At 31.5% G+C, this 19,907-nt stretch overlaps 3 protein-coding genes across 5 annotated transcripts in view; all 3 read right to left on the bottom strand.

Annotated features, from left to right (window-relative positions):
* LOC103486903 (trihelix transcription factor ENAP2-like) overlaps positions 1-19,907 on the bottom strand; it is a 99,038-nt gene that overhangs the window by 25,324 nt on the left and 53,807 nt on the right. The gene's annotated exons all lie outside the window — the stretch shown is intronic.
* LOC103486868 (dof zinc finger protein DOF1.5) lies at positions 370-1,221 on the bottom strand. The gene has a single exon (XM_008445007.3). It carries the CDS (start codon positions 1,090-1,092, stop codon positions 550-552), a length of 543 nt encoding a protein of 180 aa, XP_008443229.2. The 5' UTR covers positions 1,093-1,221; the 3' UTR covers positions 370-549.
* Positions 8,397-16,469, bottom strand: LOC103486876 (protein SCAR3). Of its 3 annotated transcripts, none has more exons than XM_051080560.1 (9): positions 16,069-16,469; positions 14,633-14,796; positions 13,644-13,767; positions 13,425-13,554; positions 13,101-13,168; positions 9,712-13,027; positions 9,497-9,601; positions 8,830-8,937; positions 8,397-8,748 (listed from the first exon to the last, which is right to left on the bottom strand). In XM_051080560.1, the coding sequence occupies exons 1-9, from the start codon at positions 16,221-16,223 to the stop codon at positions 8,698-8,700; spliced, it is 4,221 nt and encodes a 1,406-aa protein (XP_050936517.1). In that variant the 5' UTR covers positions 16,224-16,469; the 3' UTR covers positions 8,397-8,697. The 3 variants fall into 3 exon arrangements, with proteins under 3 accessions (XP_050936517.1, XP_050936518.1, XP_050936519.1); XM_051080561.1 differs by lacking the exon at positions 16,069-16,469 and adding an exon at positions 14,893-15,086; XM_051080562.1 differs by lacking the exon at positions 16,069-16,469 and having other exon boundaries at positions 13,644-13,778; positions 14,633-14,782.

Raw genomic sequence — 19,907 nt, 5'->3', positions numbered from 1 at the left:
TCTATTGAATGTATAGCTTGCAATAATTAAGAATCTTAATGTACTTTTAACAAAATATAAACCATAAAAAGCCACTTCAAAATAATGTTAATAATAATAATAATTCATAATAATAATATGAAAGCATCTTTTATGTTTCTTTTAACTTGGTTCTTATTTCATTTATTATCACGAGCATGGTTTGACCATTTTAGAAAATAATTATTGAAGACTAGTGCAATAGAATGATAGATTTATTATCGAGATTATGAGTATAGTTAACCCAACAAGTTAAGAATAATTGATATATACTACTTTCGTATAAGATTGAAGGTTCAAATTCTTGTTTTTGCTAAAAAAACGTCAAAGGAAAGAGGAAAAAGAAAAAGATTGTATTGGATTCTTAGAGAGTGATTAGTCTTTTACCCAAAATTCTATAAACAAAAGTCTATTATTTGTACAAATTAAACTAACGCGCCATCAAAACACTTTTCTTTTTCATTTTTTAACGAAATTCTCAACACAAAAGAAGAAGGGGAAGAAAAAAGGAAAAGAAGAGAAGAAGAATAATCAACAAGTTTGACCATCTTGACAATCCCTCCGCCTCTTTACCGGTAAAATTTGCCGAAAACCACCTTGTGTGGCGGCGGCAGCGACGGCATGCCACTTCTCGACCATCCCTTCCAACTCAAACGGTTGAACCGTGACAATCCCTGAAGAATCAAAGACACAATTCTCCGGCAACCCACCAAAGGTTCGACAAGGAGGCTTGGTTTTGCGACGGCCGGCTCCGATGGGAACGTTGCGAAGGGCCCCGCCGGCAGTCCAATACCTCTGGCAGCCCTTACAGAAATGCCTAGGTTGATTAACATTGTAATTATTGAAGTAACAAAATTTGGTATCCATACTTTTGCATCTTGGGCAAGGGATGATCTTCTCAGGCCTTTTTTCTAGTGTTTGTTGATCTGATTTATTGGCTTCTTCTTCTTCTTCTTCTTCTTCTTCTTTGATGATTTGCCTTTTATTTTGTAGCATAATTGTTGCCCCAAAGAGCTTAATTCCACCTCCATGTTGATCTTCATTATTCTTATCATGTTTTCTCTCTCCCATCATTATAGGGAAAGATAAATAGAGAGATCAGAACAGAGAGGAAAAGAAAAGAAAAGCAAAAAAAAAAAAAAGAAGAAGAAGAGAGAGAATTATTGGTTTTTGGGGTTCAGATTTCAAGGGAGGAATTGGGAAATATGGGAATTTATATAGAAAGGGAAGAAAAATTCTAAATTCTATATTGTGGTTTGAAAGAAAAGAAAATGGTAACTGAAAAATGAAAGAAACATAAGCCGCCAATAAAAGAGGTTGGTGGGATGGAAAAGAAAAGCTGAAGATGAGCTTTTTGTACACATCATTACTTCACTACATCATCATTATCATCTTCTTCCTCACCTTTTCTTCCTCTTCCTTTTCTTTTCTTTTCTTTTAATTTCTTTTTTTAAAAGATAAAAAACCCCCCTCCCCCCATTATTTTCTAATAAAAAACACCATTCTTAGTTTATTCAATTGTATTGGTTTCTAACAATTGTATTTGTTTTTCCATTTCATATTTTCTAAACCCAACAAAAGTGTTGCTCTAATAGACAATTTTTTTTTAAAAAAAAATAAAATATTTATTAAACGTAGATCATTTAGTTTTATTGAGTTAAATGAAACCACCTCTATCAATAATACCAAATAAAAATTTCTAAATATGATCCTCAACTACTCTACCCTAAGTTTTAGGTTTAGAAAATATAATAGAGAGAAAAATTATTAGTCATATAAAATAATAATTTGGATTAGTTTTTCCACAGGAAAAAAGAACTTTGTGCATTTATTTAGTCAATTTTATGTACTTTTCTATATTCAAACTAAGCTTATATACTATTTTTATTTATTAATAGAATGCATCATTAATATGCATTTATCAAAATATAGTACATCAACATATGCGATTCTTTCTTATTTGGTTTTTAATTTTTAACTCATGCATATGTTTCAGTTTGGTCATTAATTAACGTATGCATGTAGGTATAATGTGTATGTCTATGTATGTACATGTATTTATAAAGCATATTATTCTCTGGTAAAACTATTAAATGTAACAAAGTAAAAATAATAAAAAGAGATGCATATCATTAAATTTTTGTTTAACTAACATGTACTGCTTCACAAAATTCATTTGCTTCTACATCGCTTGCCTGCCACGAGATCAAATACCGCGGTACGTATAATAATTTTATAACTTTTTAACTAGGTGTTTAAAAAATGACCCCTAATCGCTATTAACTTTTAAAAGTTTGATTTTCTCATTTCATACGTTGTAAAAGAAAATGACATGTTTTTAGGCAAGAATTTGATTGAGAATTCTAAACCGTACAATTGAGAAATTCAAAAGATTAAAGAGCAATTTGATACTATAAGATTAGGGACCATGTAATATATTTAATCCATTTTAAATAATAAAAGTATTTAGCTAGACAATAGGCTCTATATGGCTATCTATATATATATATATTTATATGATAGTTTAGTTCCTAAACGATAATGCATTTTATATTCTAAGACCATATTATTTTAAACAAAATTAATTCAGCCTTTAATGTTATTATATGTATATGTGAGTTTAGATTAAGATAATAAAATGAAAAAATGTGATGAAAGTTAACTAAAGGATGGAGTTATAAATGGAGTTGTTAAAATTAATGGTTAAATATGGTGAGTGTGTGTTAAGAAGGTATATAAGATGGGATATATATATTTGTATAGGCAATAATATTGTACAATAAGGTTAGAGGTGAGAATTAAAATAATTGGAAGAAGAAGCATTCCCAGCTGCTTGGTTGATATTAAAGCTTTGTTTACGTACACATCAAATTGCATTCCACCAATCAATATCTTAAAAGAAGAAAAGGATATTATGCTTTTTCTATATATCTTTATGTTTCAATTTCATATCTTTTCCCTTTTTCTTTTTCTAATTTGCTTTCTCCTTCCTCTCCTTTTATCCTCAATTTTCAATCAGTTTATAAAGTGAAAATGCATATATATATATATATGGGGAATGTCTATTAGTTTCTTATTTAATTAAATCCGGAAAATTAAAGGAAAAAAAAAACTACACTTTGATGTTTATATAAAATTAAATATGATATTCATATTATATGGATTTGAATCGAACGATATAATTGACATATATAAAATAAGGAGAGTCATAAGACTTAGAAAATAACAAGATTTAGGTGAAAGAGATAAACACCATAGACCTAGGGAAGAGAGTTAGTTCATGTCAAAACCCAAATTAACGTGTTTGATCTTAGTTAATTGGTGCAAGACAGAAATACGAAACAAACCACGTCACACCTTGCCTAATAAGTTGTAAAAATAATCCTGAAATTAACGACTTGGAAACACTATATATTTAAAAGAACGTAGGTTAAACATCTCTATAAACAAACATTGTAACTTCATATGAGGTGTCAAAGTGAACTTAGTTTAGTGGTAATTGAAATGATCACTTTGCATCTTAGAGGTGTAAGATTCAATCATTCATTTCCAAAAAAAGGAAAAGAAAAAGAAAAAAGACCTTCATGTGAGGTAACTCAAATTTCTATTCCCAAACTAAGCTCTCTAACCAAATTTCTGATTAGTAATTTGTATCCACAATGACTTATTATTAGCTCTAAAATGTATATCTTTCACTTATGAAACAACTAGTGCATTTTCATACATTTATTTTTTTTATTTATATTAATTTCATAATTTCTTTTTAATCAACAACTCCAACAACTAGTTTCTAATAATTAGCACTTTAAAAAATATGTGCATTATATAAATTGAAATTGAATTGTTAATGCAATTAATTCAGTATATATAAAAATAGTTAAATAAGATTTGTATGTATATATATATATATATATTAATATTTTACTCTTTTTCTTAAAATAAAAATTTCAATAAATGATCCGAGTAACTCGAACGAACTCAACCCAAATATTTCATAAGAGTTATTTGTGATAAGAAAAAAAAAATTATAAGCTAATAATTGAATTTGATCATCCAATTACCCAAATCATGTAAGAACATCCATAGAGATAACCTAAAATATGGTAACGTAAGAAAAGAAGAAATTAAGAATTTTGTTGTTAGTAGTCAAATGAGAGAGAGAATAAAAAAAAAATGGAGCTTTCCCCCTCAACTCTCCAACCCAAAAGAAAAAAGAAATAATAAAATTTTCTGAAAAAAAAAATGAAAATGGAAATGAAGAAAGTTGAAGTTAAAAATGATTTTGTCGTGTAATATGTGAACTGGATCTCGTGGGAAATGGGGAATTAAGATTTTTGGAGATTATATAATTCTCCTTTGCTTTCCAAACAATCACACATTACTCTCTTCATAATTATTTATTATCATTTGTTTTTAATTTCAATTTTATTCAAGTTGTTTGAAAAATAATACCAAATTAAATTATTCTACCAATAATAAATAAAATAATTGTAAAACGAGGGACAGATGCCTTCATAAAACTTTATAGATATGGACTGTTGGTTGCGTTATAGCTAGGGAATATAATATATAATATGTTTTCATTATTATTAATTGTATCAAATATTTTTGGTTCGAATATTCTATTTTTAATCTTAATTTCTTTTTTAATTTTAATTTTAATTTTAATTTTAATTATTGGCACATGGACAAGAAGACATGGGATGATCTTTTTCATATTGACTTCTCAAAAATAGTTTGATTCAATTTACAACTTCACCTTTTTTTTTCCCTTTTTACTAATTGTTTGGAGAAATTATACATCAAAAAAAGAAAAGAGAAAGAGATGAGAAGATTATTGGTATGAACTCTCGATTGAGACATGTTAAATTAAATTAGTGTTTATATATGTATAGAAAGTTACGTTGATACGATTGTGCCTCGGGTAAATTTTATGCTTCATTTTCAAGATCATACAACAAACTTTTAAGAGATTTATAGTATTAGTTAAGCTAAACTTCGTTTTACGCATTTTTTATTATTTGTCCGATCTAAATCTAAAACTAAAAAACAAAAGAATATTTCATAAAAAGTTCTGATTGTCTGTCTGTATGATCAAAATAAAAAATTGGAGAACCTACAAAAGAATAACTTTTTACATGCACGAAAAAAATATCAAAAATGATAGAGTAAAAGTTTATCATTTTTTCAATTTTATAAAAGAAATAGTTGTTTTGGATAAAAATAAAAAATAAAACAAACTATATATATCACTTAATGATTTTAGTTACAAAATTCATTTACTTTTAAAAAGGGGGAAATTAGAGACTTTAATTGTGGGTCATAATCTAAAATTTCAATAATATGGTATATTAATAATGATATATTTATAGATTCCAAAGTTATCCTAAAAGAGTTTTTGATTCAATAATATATAAACTAAAATTGGGTATTGCCTTTCCTTTTTGCATCAAAAGTTCTACCTTTTGCCTTGGTTTCAATGCATGCATTTGGTCATGACTAACTTTCATGTTTTTTTTTTCCCTCTCTTATATCTATTTAAAAAGTTGGGTTATTCATTAAAAAGCAAAGAGAGAATTAGGGTTATGGTCCAATGTAGCTTTTGATTGTATATATGGGAATTGCAAAGGAATTAAAAGAATATATAATTGAAATAATAATAATAATAATGAGGGATTTGCTTTAATAAAGTAAGCCCTTATATATATATATATATATATATATATATATATATACTTAATATGAAAGCAACCCTCTTTTCTCAAACAACCTTTTTCCCACTTATATAATGTAGACAAAAGAGCATTTTCATTTTCCTTTTCCTTTTCCTTGGAAAGGGATGCACTTTTTCTTTGAGATGCTTTCCAAGACTCTTTCTTCTTTTTTTTATTTTTATATTTATTTATTTCAATTTTTAATTTCTAACATTTAATCATTTCATATATAATAATCCATTAAAGAAACATCTTTGATTTGGTATATGGTATATCAAAATTATGTTGCCAAGATTTCAACATATACTACCCATAAGAAAAAAGATTTAAACTTTGGGCTCAAAATAGGTTTTTTTTTTAAAAATTTTTTTATAATGCTTGAAACAAAAAAAAAAAAAGCTAAAAAAATTTGTATTATTCATAAAGTTAAAATATCATTACCGTATTTCGAATGTCCTAATTTTAATTATCTACTTTTCATCTATCTTAGAAGGAATGATCATTAATTCTTTTAAAATAAATTTATATAGTTTCTATTAATTTTTTAAAAAAGAAAATTAACTTGAAACTAACAAAGTATAAAATGAATTCCAAAATACAAAAGACCAACATAATTTTAGTTAGTATTACTTACAAAAACACCCATCTAAAGCTAAAATCTTAATCTCACCTTCTGATAAAAAAAAAAAAAGAAAGAAAAGAAAAAAAGATGGAGTGCCCCCATCAAAACCTAAGAAGGATTATTTATATATAAGAAATATTAAAATGGAAATTCAATAGGGAAATTGAATAATAAGAATGATCCCATGTTGGTGGGTGCTTAGGTTTTTCAATGACCCCAACTTGCTTATTTTAAACAAAATAAAGAAAAAAATGAAGCAACAAACTAAGTCTTTCTTTTTCCCTTTTCTTTAATATCCTTTTAATTCACTGTTCATTCCAATCAGTGCAGCAAGTTGGGAAGTTTCCCCATCATACTCTAAATATAAAATCCCTTAATTATTATTATTATTATTATTATTATTATTATTTTCAAACAAGAATTGTAGAAAGAAGAAGAAGAAGATGATGATGATTGGCATTAGCCAAAGAAAGCCATGTTGGTAGAGAGTAACTAAGATGCTTTGCCTTTTTATTGTGCAACAAATTTTATAATAAACTTTAAAACCTATATATAAACTTTTTTTTGGTTTAGAGTAGTTATAGGCTTAGCTAATTAATTGCGTTTTACACACAAAGCATCTTTCCTAATTTTGTAGGACCAATCAGCTATTGGTGTAACTTCCATGTGAATAATAGCTGGCCTCTTTATTGGTAAAAAACCAGTTCCCCTTTTTAAAAAAACTTTTTTAATTATTCATCATTTGACATGTTGTGTAATAAATGAAAAACAGATTCAGATTTGTTGTAAATATAAGATTTAACAATTTACAAAACATAAACATTGACCTTCTTTAGTCAATGTAACCTTTCACATGAATATAAACTCCTCTCAGTACCTTTTAATATATGTTATTTTATTATTCTCTTTATTAATAAATTTGTTCTCTTTCTTTTGTTCATTGATTTTATGTAAATCTACGTGATCAATCTTGATTTCTCGTTTTTCGATGTCACAAACATTAACTATTTGAAGTTATTTGATTACATGCGTGTGACTTCAACACAAATTGTTTTACTAAGTCTACAAGTTCACCAAATAAACAAAAAAAACATCCCTGATGTTACTTCAAAGGAGGATGATACTGTTATCATTCAAGAATCATTTGTACAACTTTCGGATGTCTTTCTCCCTATCTTGGATTTGAATATTATGTCGTAGACGTACACCTCAACAATTATTGTAATACATGCATCATTCTGAGAAAGATTACAATCATGACAGTATGGTATATGTAATGCTATTGCCCTAAGTCTCTAATTGTTGTTTTTCTTTTAAATTGAGAGCTTTACACACCAAATTGAAAGTTCAACTTCTTAAGGTCCAATAACCTATTATATATAATTTGAACACGATATTTTTTTTGAAAATAAGTATTTGACTTATACACTTGTATAGAAAATTCACCTAATAGATAAAAGAAAAAGTGATTTGAATGAACAGCCTCTGCAAGATCTATTGTCACATGGACTAGAATATCAAAAATTAAGGAAAAATAAAAGAAGTAATGGATGATATCTATAAATGGGATACAGTGTATCTCATTCCCAAGTTGCAAGCCGAAAAGCCAGACTGGCCTTGGAAGGCTACCTCTACCCTTAGTCAAAAAAATAAAATAAAATTTCTCTCACAAGAAGTTGCTCTTTCTTGGTCAATCAATTTGGCAATCCACGTAATCAAATTCTGTATTTTCTGTGATATTACAGAACAAAGTGAGAGACTTGGGCCAATTATGTATATATATATTATATGATATTTGTTTGAATGCTTCTTTAAAGACTTCAAAGGTACTTTATGTTCTTTAATTTAATAGATTATTAAGGAAATTACCAAGGTACTTTACTTTGTCCAATGCTAACACTTTTCAACACTGTTTCTTTGTTTATTTTCCTGTATACATCAACAACGTTTACTTTTAGGGGAAATAAAAGAACTATCTAATCTGAATAGAATAAGTACTAATTGAGAAGACAGGTCAATGGGCAGAAGTAAAAGGAAAAAAATAGAATAGAATTTACAAGCATTTTTAGCTTTTTTTTTTTCTCTTTTTTTTTTTATGCATTGTATTGCTTGATGCAAGAATGTTGAAACATATCTTTCCCAACACCTAATACTTGAATTCTCATTGTTTACATGGAATACACTGATCCTAAGGCCAATAAGATACAAGATAAGCTCTACTACAACTTACAAAAGTAAAATAAGCTTATTCACAAAGCCATACTATGTGTTTTATTACAATTGCAACTATTAGCACCTTTGTGAGAATTGCTTCTCAGGGAAAAATAGGTTTCATATCTAAGATTAGGCATCGCTCCATGAGTCATCATCTTCACCATTATCACTACCAACAGCCTGAGAAATTTTTTAATAGTTACAACGAGTTTTTTATGTATAATGATATGGTGCAGAGTAGGAAAATGAGAAAATGAGAACCTGGCGGATTGCGTTGGCTTTCTCCAAAATTGCTGTGACTTTGACGTGGGCAGCAGGTCCTGCTGGAGTACTAGGCTTCTCAGTTACTGTGCGTCGCAGGTTGAAGGACTGGATAACATAAACGAGAATAGTTAGAAGCAATGACCATATCATTTTGATCTGATTTGATCAAGAGAAACCATGATATGTGCTTTGAAGTTATATAGTGTTTAACTAAAGTGTATTTCCTGAAGAATCTTGGCAACGAAAATGATGATAAAAGAATGTTCCAATGCATCTTTCAAAATTCAGCAAATGTAAACGTCTTGTTAATATAGTTAGAACACTAGAATGCTTCATAAACATGATACTTGATAGCCTACATCAGTTCATGCATATGATCTCCAAATTTACAAATGGCAACTAGTGTCGGCGTGTTACGGCCTTTCCTCGCCAATAACAAATGTCAGGCAATAGCAAAGAGGAACCGGCTTCACAAATTAAGCTGAATGCTTGGGGTTTGATTTGCAGTTTTGCACAGCCTTGTACAAGGAATACAACTGACCATGCATTATATACACCAGGTTTTTATCCATTAGGGCAATTCAACATCCAGCCAAACAAAATCAATAACGGGAAACTAATTGTCAACCAAAAAAAGAAAAAAAACACAACAAAGGTAGCTTACTTTTGCTCTAATTTGTTGCAGGAAATCTTCCCTAGCATCCAACACTTGGTCATTTCTTCTGTGGTTTAGTTCTTTCTGGCTATCCACTACCCCTTGTTCTGGCTTCTACATTCAAATAATAAATGTACAATTATGATTTCCCGAATCTTAAATCATTCTGGTTGTTTGGTTTGTTGCAAAAATTAAAAAAAAAAAATCTCCATACTACTATTTACCTTGCCATTTGGCTTGGTTGCATCGGGTGCATGTGTTATTTGCTGCACGAAGACAATTGGTTCCACCTGTTTTGGATGAGCAGATAAATCCTTCAGGTCATCAGACACATCTAAGGATGTTTTTGAAATGCACCATTGAGCAGGAGGAAGAGGTGGAGGAGCTGGAGTAGGACAATCTAAACATTGTGACTTAAGAAGATTCGTAGCATCAACATCATTATGTCCTGTTTGGAAGGCACAATAGCTCGAGTCTCCTTCTAGAGCGAAGGAATCGATTCTTCCACTTGTTACAGGGTTCACAATGTCAAAACATGGAAGATCAAGTAATGAACCTGAAAGAGATTCATCCATGCCCTTCCCGTTCAAATTTCCACTTTCATCGTCTATTATTATTCCATTTTTCGTTATTCCCCCAAGCTCAAATGATGTAGATAAAGATTCCATCTGTGACCTGTGGCATAAATCGTACAAGTTATTGCATGTGGTTTCAGGAGTGTCATCTGACTCCCACAGATCAGAATTTGACTTAGAGTGATCACTAAGACAATCATCTGAAATACATGGAGATGATCTACAGAATGTGTCATCATCAGACTCAGAGCCAATCTCATGCACGGAAATAGACTCCTCTGGAGCCAACTGAAAGGATGGAAATATGTCCTTCGTGCTGCCCCGGCCTTCACTGCCATCAGGAAATCTCAGTTTCATTTTTGAAATTTCAAAACCACAAACAGGATGGAAAGAGATTTTCATGTGATCAAGAGGGGGTGAGGGAGGACATGAATCCATTGAAGAATCACAGCCTAAGTGCTCTTTGGAAGTCCTTTCATACATTGTTTGTAAAACAGTATCCTGGTTGGCATTTCTCTTCCCTGGACCATCTGTAGTCTCAAACCTTTCGTCGTGTATTAGCGTCAGTTTCCTATGAAAGCCATTAACAACCAATTGATGGCTAAATCCAGAATTTTGATTAGAGTTTTCATCTTTCTCCAAAATGGTTTGAGTATGCATTCCATTGACATTAGGTACAGCTGGAGATGCAATTCCAGCTGCTATCACATTTCTTTTTACCACATCATTCATATGGGCGTAAGTAGATCCATCGCTTGAACGATCAACACTAAAACTTCCATTCTTGGCATTTGAATTACCTCTTGACCATTCCTGAGATGGAGTAGATATTGATACTCTACCAGATGTATCATATTTCTCTTTTTCACTATTAATAACATCCTTGGGCAAATTATTCAATTTAATTTCCTGCGCATTACTACTGACTACATATGTATGATCAGAAGGGCCACGTTTCTCAACTTTACTTGAGTCCTCACAAGCAGCATTTGGTACAGCCCAAGAAGGAGGTTTTGATGGCTGAAGTCCTAGCAAGCCACCATTAGTCCAGAATTTATCTGAAAGATTGCTGGAGAAAGAAGTTTTTTCCGACTCATGCACCTTGTTCAATAATTTAATTCCTGACTGATCCTCTAAACTAGAATTGGAGTCCATAGGGAAGGAATCAGAGACATCAGATTCCATTGTGGAACTTTCCTTGCCATGCAAATCGGTCACTAGAGGACAGTCGGGACTAGAAATCTTCATGGTGCTTTCAAGTCTTTGATCATGGTAAAAACTATCCGAAGAAACTAAATTTGGTAGACTAGAAACAATACCTTTGTCAAAGGACTTTTGAGGCTCATTACTAGGGTTAAGAATATCAGGACCTAAACTAGATTCAAGGAGGTCATGCGTTGGATCTACTACTTCACACTTTATATTGGATGAGCATGGCTCTACTTCTCGTTTTGTCTGGCAATCAAGGTCAGTTTCAGATTCTGACTCAATTGTGTTGAGTGCATCCATATAATTGTCTGTTTCACTTTCAATTTCATCAAACATATTCCCGTCATAAATTGATTCTAACGGGTTCATTTGTTCATCATTTATAAGGTAAAAGCCTTCCGTTTCATGAGGATCCTGGGTAGATTCAGGTAGAGGAACTTTATATTCTTGATCTTTAACTTTATCATGCTGTTGACTCCTGGACTCCACCATCTCCACTTGATCTCTACCACCCTGTTGACTCCCCTGCTCCACCATTTTGGGCTTTTCTGAACCATCCTGTTGAGTCCTTGGCTGCGCAGTTTCTGCCATGTTTCTAACATCTTCTTGAGTCCTAGGCAGCAAAATTTCTGCCATCTCTCTAAAAACCTGTTCATCCCTTGGCTGCACTATTTCTGCCATTTCTCCAACATCCTTTTGAGTCCTTGGCTGCACAATTTCTGTAATTTTTCTAACATACTGTTGGGGCCTTGGCTGCTCGATTTCTTCCACTTCTCTTAGCTGCACAGCTTCAGCCGTTTCTCTAACATCCTGCTGAGTCCTAGGTTGCATTACTTCTGCCGTTTCTCCAACATTCTGTTCAGTTCGTGACTGCACAATTTCCTCCATTTCTCTAACATCCTTTTGACTCCTTGACTGCACAATTTCAGCCATTCCTCTAACATCCTGTCGAGTCCTTGGTTTCACTACTTCTGCCATATCTCTAACATTCTGCTTTGTCCTTGGCTGCACTATTTCTTCCATTTCCCTAACACCCTGTTGGGACCGTAGGTGCACAGATTCTGCCGTTTCTCCAACAGTCTGTTCAGTTCGTGACTGCACAATTTCTTCCATTTCTCTAACATCCTTTTGACTCCTTGACTGTGCAATTTCAGCCATTCCTCTAACATCCTGTTGAGTCCTTGGTTTCACTATTTCTACCATTTCTCTAACATTCTCTTTTGTCCTTGGCTGCACTATTTCTTCCATTTCCCTAACATCCTGTTGGGACCTTAGGTGCACAAATTCTGCCATTTCACTGACATACAGGTGAGTTCTTAGCTGCAATGTTTCTGCCATTTCTCTATCATCCTCTTGACCTCTCGACTCCACTACTGCTATCTTTTCTCTAACTTCCTGCTTGGGCTTCAATATTTCTGCCTTTTCATCCCACGTAACATGAGAAGAGAAACTTGAATCTATTTGATCCTCTAGTGCACACTGATATTTATCATCTATTATCCTACTTTGTTCATCTGCGAGAACCGAATCGACAGCATCACTATACTGCATCAAACTTGAACTTGAAGATTCCCTAAATTCCTGTTCTTTAGTTTGCAAGGAAGAATCTAATTTCAAAACACTTCCAGCATATCCTGACCCTGTTCCAGAATCAAACGAATTTGAAGAGTCCCCAGCATCTGATTTAATCCTCCGATCAGCCGTAGCAGTTTGAGAAAGGGACGCTCCTTCATTGGAAAAGGAGGTAAACTGCAAACTGCATATTAAGTTGTCGGTGATCCATTCAACTAAAGAAGAAACAACCAAAGCTAATCATTAGTCAGTAATACCTGGTATTAGCATCGGAAACTGATGCACCATGTATCGTTTTTCCATAGCGCACCAATGATCTTTTTCTCTGTGCATTGTTAATTTATTGGTCAGAATGACTACAGAAAAACTGATGTATTAAAAAGAAAAGGGCCAAGTTTTGATTTAAAGAATATTAGTTAACACAATGACTCTATATTCTTATTGTTGCCGATGCACACGGCTTACTCTAGGTTATTAAATCCATTCAATATTCACATAACTAGGCAGTTGAAACTTGAAAGCTAATCACTATTTGAAAAGATGCATGTAACACCCATAACTCCTAGACTTTCAATGCGCACCTTAATCTTGTGAACCTTTTTGTCACTCCGAACCTTCTCCAAGCTGATTTTTCCTGAGGTTGACATTCTTTTGAAGAATGTTGGATCTGAATAACGTTTTAAGCAAGATCCAGGCCCTCCCGTATCAAATCTGGATGGAGAAAAGAACAGCACTGTAAAGCTTGCCTTTTATTTTCAGCAAGGAGATACATCTTAAACAAATTTCAAGCAAGGTCATACTTATCAAGCAAATGAAGTTGCGGTGGATCACGACATTCTTCATAGGCATCCATAATAAATCGTGGCAAATCATGATAGATGAAGTGATTTTGTTCAGTTCGAATACGAGGATGCCACTCAGAACCTGCATAGCAACTGCTTAACATTATAAAATATGCAAATGTTGTCAAAATTTTATAGAAGACTATAATTATGTCACTCTAAAGAAAATCTGCCCAACTCCAGTTGACCTTTACTTTGAACAAAATTGAAATTGTTAACCACATAATGACAGGACTTACATAAGGCACTAACTGTGATGGATTTAAGCTTAACAAGAAAAAGCAAACTTCTCATTTATCATACTAAACAAATGTGATATCACGATCCTGATAGAACTATAGTTTTGACTAAAGCAGCATGCAATAATATAAGTGGTATAGCAAAATGAAACAGATGATTAACTAAAGCCAAGCTAACTATTGTTTGAAGTTACGTTTACAACCAGCATTGAATTAAATAAATAGGAACCCTTGCCCTGTTATTGAATCAGAAAACTACCTCCTTCAAGCATTCTCTCTGCAGAAACATGGAAAATGAAATTTTAAACATAGACACTCATGTTCACGTATGTGCGTGCCTAGACCATATAATAATATGAATAGTACAGGCAAGAAAGGTTAGAAGTTAGGTCAGATCTATGATTGTATAGCTGGAAGCTGTATTTGAGCCAATGAATGGCATTTTGTGCCTGCGTTGTAGGGGGAATCCAGAACACTTCCTCTTTTCACTTTTAAGAACAAGTAAAGAATTGAATTGATCTAATAACTGAACGAAAGTTTCACTTTGTGCTGTTCACACAATCCAAAGGTAAAGAACAAACAACTGTCTACATAAAAAGACATGGGTATCTCCAACCAGGTCAAGACTTTTTACAAATGACAAGTTGGAAACTAATTAAGTTGTTTTAGTCTAAGTTATCAATAATTTGGGTGGCAATTGAGTCATACCAGCTGTGTAAGCAAAATGAATGTGACTTGTTTGAGCTAGTATTGCCTTTTCAAGGGAGGGAAGAGCAGCTTCAATCTGCTTGACACGAAGCATCACTTTGTGACTTCTTGAAGCTGTTGTCATAACCTCTTCCTGCAACCCATGAAAAACCTCCCCCGCAAACCTACAACATACGATTATACAATCCCAGTCAGCTTAAATGTTGTACCACAAGGATCAAGCAAGTGAAAGCATTTTTTCAAAGACCATATATACATACCAAACAATCACCTGTCAGAAAACTAACAGGCTTACTCCTATTTTTCCTAAAGTAATTGTAATGGTCCAACACCATTTTGACGTAAAATTGTGCAAGTAAATTAGACATTGCCCAATGCTCATTCGCGGATCCTGTTAAGCTTTTAAAAAGGAGGAAGGAAAATGTAACAACAGTTACAGAAACAGGGTACCCAATCATATAATTAAGAGCACGGCACCATCCTGATTTAAGAAATTCACTCTTTCACTTTTCCAGGCACAACAAGTTGAAGTCAGACAAAATAGAAGCAAGAAACAAGCAGTTCGCTTAAATAAATAAGGAACCCTCAACAATCCAAATTCTATTTGGTTTCACAACCTTAGCAGGTCGGGAAGAAGACTGCAAAACAAGCTGTTCGCTTGAATAAATAAATGGGACATAGATCATATAGTGTTTCACTGCTTATTAAACAAACCGTTTGTTCCTTGGTTTACTGGCAGACCCAGTTTAAGACCAAACGTTCCAATAATTCTAACTACTAAGTTGGTAAATCTAACTAATTATAATGACTTTTCTAGCTTAGAGCCCATAAATTCATAACCACTACATCAGGATTTTTTTAGAGTTTATTTATGAAGAAACCGCCAGCCCCATGTGCTAACCTCAACATTTAAAAGATTTATAGCTCCCCTCAGAAGTCATAAGTCCAAATCCTTCCACACCACATGCAGTGCAACAATTTTAAAAAAAAAAAAGAAAAAAAAAACCAACTAAATAAGAAGACTATATACTGAGTCGCTGACTATGTCGTATTCTAATTGAACTTCTGAGAAACTCATGGAGAATGGAGATGAATAAATCATGGAAAAAAGAAACGATAATACAAAATTAGAATCCCAAACAAATAAATCTGATTGTAATATGTTATATTGCTTCCGGGAGTTGTTTCTCTTGAATAAGATACAAAAATGAAGTTCCCATTCAAAACCTAAGAACCACAAGCCACCCCCAATAAATGAGTGGAAAATCACTCAGTTTCCTCCAAGTGTAGTTCAGTATTTCGGCATATGTCTATTGAACTCCAAAAGTTCCCCTAGAGCGCATAACCCATCATACAGTAAGAAACATAAGAAATACGAAAAGACCTAATTCAAAACCGCCAAGGCATCAAATAGAGCAGAAAAACAAGAAACATACTCAGCAAGATCACCCAACTGCCTCAAGATCCCGACGAGGCCAGCAACGGCGACACCGTCAAGGACGGCTTTCGGATCTTCATTGTTGGAGTCGACATAGAGGTCAGACTTCCCAAGACCGAACTCGTTCTTCACCTGAACTCTGACCAACGGCATCTTCCTCCGATTTCAGTAGGGTGGTGTCTGCATTTGAGGAAATGAATGTGTGGATGGGGGAAGGTGAAATTGAAGCTGAGAATGAAAGGGATAAGGGAAAATGGAGAGAGAAAGAGAGAAGGCTTTAGAGAGAGAGAGTTGGTGGTGGGGAGAGGATTGGAGCTGCTTAACTGCCGCAGAGACGGAGCTTTTCTGAGCTTTGTAGGACATTGCCAACTCCTGAAGCCATTCCCTTTTTCAGAATTAAATAAATACAAATTTTTCATTTCACATTAAAACTCTCCCAATAATAATAATAATAATAATAATTCTTTTCCTTTTTTTGTTCAATGTCGGAACTCAAAATACCAAAAATCCACAATTGTTTTCCGAAAATGACACCCCTGTCCTGTATGACGTGTCCGCCTTAGATTGGATATATTTATATCGAGCTCCTCTTAGCTGGACTAATAACTGCGAAACAAAATCTACTTTTGGTATATTTACATTATCAGATAAATTCACCATTAATTAAATTTAATACAACCCAAAAGTTAAAGAGTCAAATCTTGGTTTTAACATAAGTTAGTAATAACATTTTGTTGTTTATTGAGGAGGATGTCAAAAGTATGGAGGAAAATTTAATAGGATGGTGTAAATACTAAATAGGGTGTTGCTACAAAAACATTATAAATTCTCTGTTCAAGGCCCCACCGGAGACCGTAAAACGTGGATCCCACTACTCTCTTTTTTGACGTGGGACCATTTTCTTTTATTTTTTTATGTTCTTTGGGATAAATGAGAGAAATTAAAATTGAATTAACTTTTGGTTTTATTATATATATATATATATATATATATATATATATATATACTTTTTTAATTCTCAGGTCTTTTTCATATACTAAATACTGAGTAGGACTGTTTTTGTTGATTTAGGTGATATTTAATATGCCAAATAAATACAATTACTCAAATTGCTTTTGTTAATTAATTGGAAGATTTGGAATGAAAATTAATAAAGAGGAAATTGACTCATTCAGCAGTGAATGGGATTGGTAGCACTTAAATTTTCCACCTAACCTTCGACAAATATACTTCACCTTCCCATCACATTTACAAGATTATGATGTCTTTTCCAAAATCTCACCTTCAATTTTGTACACCTTTTAATTTCTCTATGATTCTAATCTGTATGAGTTATATTAAATTAGACCGTAAATTGATAATTATATCAATTTTTATTTTTTACTACGTTCTATTTGAAAAAGAAAACATCATGGAAAACTACTTAATTATTATAAACTAATCAACTTAAACTGTTAAACCAAAATTTCTTTAAATAGGGTTGAACAAATTATCAAATTATTTAGTGAAAATAGTACAGTCACATGTACGGTTTTTGAAAGATAAGATTGGAGAAGAGTGTAACATAAACAAATTCCAATTCATAGATCTGAATTTACTATTCCTTTGACTTTTCTATCAATATTTACTTTTGTAAATTACTGAATATTTTAAATCTTTGCACTTTTTTTTAAAATATATGTATACAAATTGTAATAAACTATTTTGTTTTGATTAAGTGAAGTTTTTAGTAAATTGCTTTTTCTTAAGTTGTAAATTCCTAGTTTAGTGATTGGTTTTTTAAATATTAAATTCAAATCTTTAAATTAACCTATGTGTATGTTTAGTTTTTTTAAAAAATTTTATTTGAATAAGGATGTTAATTAGCCTTTGTCAAAGTAAGTTTGACTTAGCGGTAATTGATATGATTGTTCATTTAGATGAGAGATTTAATTTTCAATTTCAATAATTTTTATACTAAAAAATTGTTCTCAAATTTTTTTATTTATATTACTTATATAATATGTTTGTTTGAGTTAATGAATAGTCTTTCAGACAATTAATAATATAACTAATTAATTTATCGGAAGTCTTATTTTTTTATTGATAAACTCAAATTTAGGAATGAGGAGGTGGGGTCATGACTTTCTCCTATCTTCATCGAAGCCAATATAGACTCGTAAATTATATGAATAAGGAAAGAGCGATAGTCATGTTTACTAACTTCAATTTTTTTCATCTTTGGTTTAATTTGGTTATATCTTCTAAAAATAAAAATAAAAATTTGAAAAAAAGAGTTTATTCATTTCCTTTATGTTTTTAATAATTTATATATTTCGTTATTTATTCCAACTAATTAGGTTGAAATATGATTACACGATATGATATATCTTTTTAGTATATGACCACGATCTAACTTCACAGACATATAAAACATCACAATTTAACCATGGACATAGTTAGATTCTTATTTTATTTGTTTTTTCCGATCATTTTCACCTATATAAGTCAAACAATATGAAAATTTATATGAATATTTGAGGCATTTAAAAGATTTCCAAAATCTATATAGTGTTAAAGTGGAGAATATTCTTACAACACTCAATTTCTCAATCATGGGTCCATATCAGTTAAAACATAAAAGGGGACTTCCCTAGATCACATAGTCAATGGTCAACCCAAAAGAGAGAACTTTGGATTGTATTTTTTATATTTATTCAAAAGGCATATGCTTGTTGTTATTATGATGACTAATACTATGATAGGTGTAACCAAATATGAGCATCGTTGTTTTAATTAATTAATTAATTAATTAATCAATTAAATTCTGTTTTAAAATATCTCATACACATAAAAGTTTAATTTTTTTTTTAATGTTTTTGCAAATCGAAATTGTACTAATTTTGTTAAATAAATTACTTATTTAGATATTAAAAGACGATAATTTAATAATGGAATGTCATCATTACTTAATGTTATTTAATTGCATACTAAAACAATTTAAGATTCTTTCAAAAACAATCAAATAAGATATATAAATTCAACAACAATTAAATGTTATGAAAGTCTAAAAAAATATTTTTCTTAAAAAGATTCAACAATTAATATTTAAATAGAACAATTAATCTGAAGTTTGTTTTTTAATATAGCAAAATCAACTATAATATTATAGATGTAACAAAATCTCATTTGTTTATATGATAGACCGCAATAAACTAGGTACATATACATGCATACAATGGTCTATTGCAATCTATCTCGATTTATCACAGATAAATTATATTCGTAAATATTTTAACAATTTTGTTATTTAAAATAAATTTTCTTAATTTAATAGGCTTACATGCATCCTAAAAAAGTTCACAAAAGGTCACTCATGCTTACTTTCATGTCTTCGGAATCTTTCTCGTTCATATGTGATATTTAGCTCATTCATATCCCTCTTCTCTCGAGGCATTACAATTTATCATGAAAAAAATTATACCATTTGAAATGATAACAATTATTAATGTCTCAAGTTTAGGAGAGGAACATGAATAAACAAACATTATATATGAATGAAAGAGATCATGAAAACATAAAAGTACAATTAAGAAAGACTTAAAAGAATTGAAAGTCATACTTATACCAACATGGTATGCATCTTTATTTTTGGTGGCTTAGTCATAGTAACTTTGAAGTTAAGAATGCTTAGATTGAAACAATTTTATATTGGATGACCTTTAGAAGTTCCACTCTAATAAGTTTTTAATTAATGTAAATAATGATGATGTTGCTAAGTCGCAAGAAAATGTGAGGTCACCAAAATTTGAATACTAATTTGAATCTTGGACTCGAGATATTCCAACAATAGGCACA

This window comes from Cucumis melo, chromosome 12 (genome assembly GCF_025177605.1).
Source record: "Cucumis melo cultivar AY chromosome 12, USDA_Cmelo_AY_1.0, whole genome shotgun sequence".
In the NCBI taxonomy this organism is placed as follows: domain Eukaryota; kingdom Viridiplantae; phylum Streptophyta; class Magnoliopsida; order Cucurbitales; family Cucurbitaceae; genus Cucumis; species Cucumis melo.
This window is presented reverse-complemented; position numbering and strand designations above follow the sequence as displayed.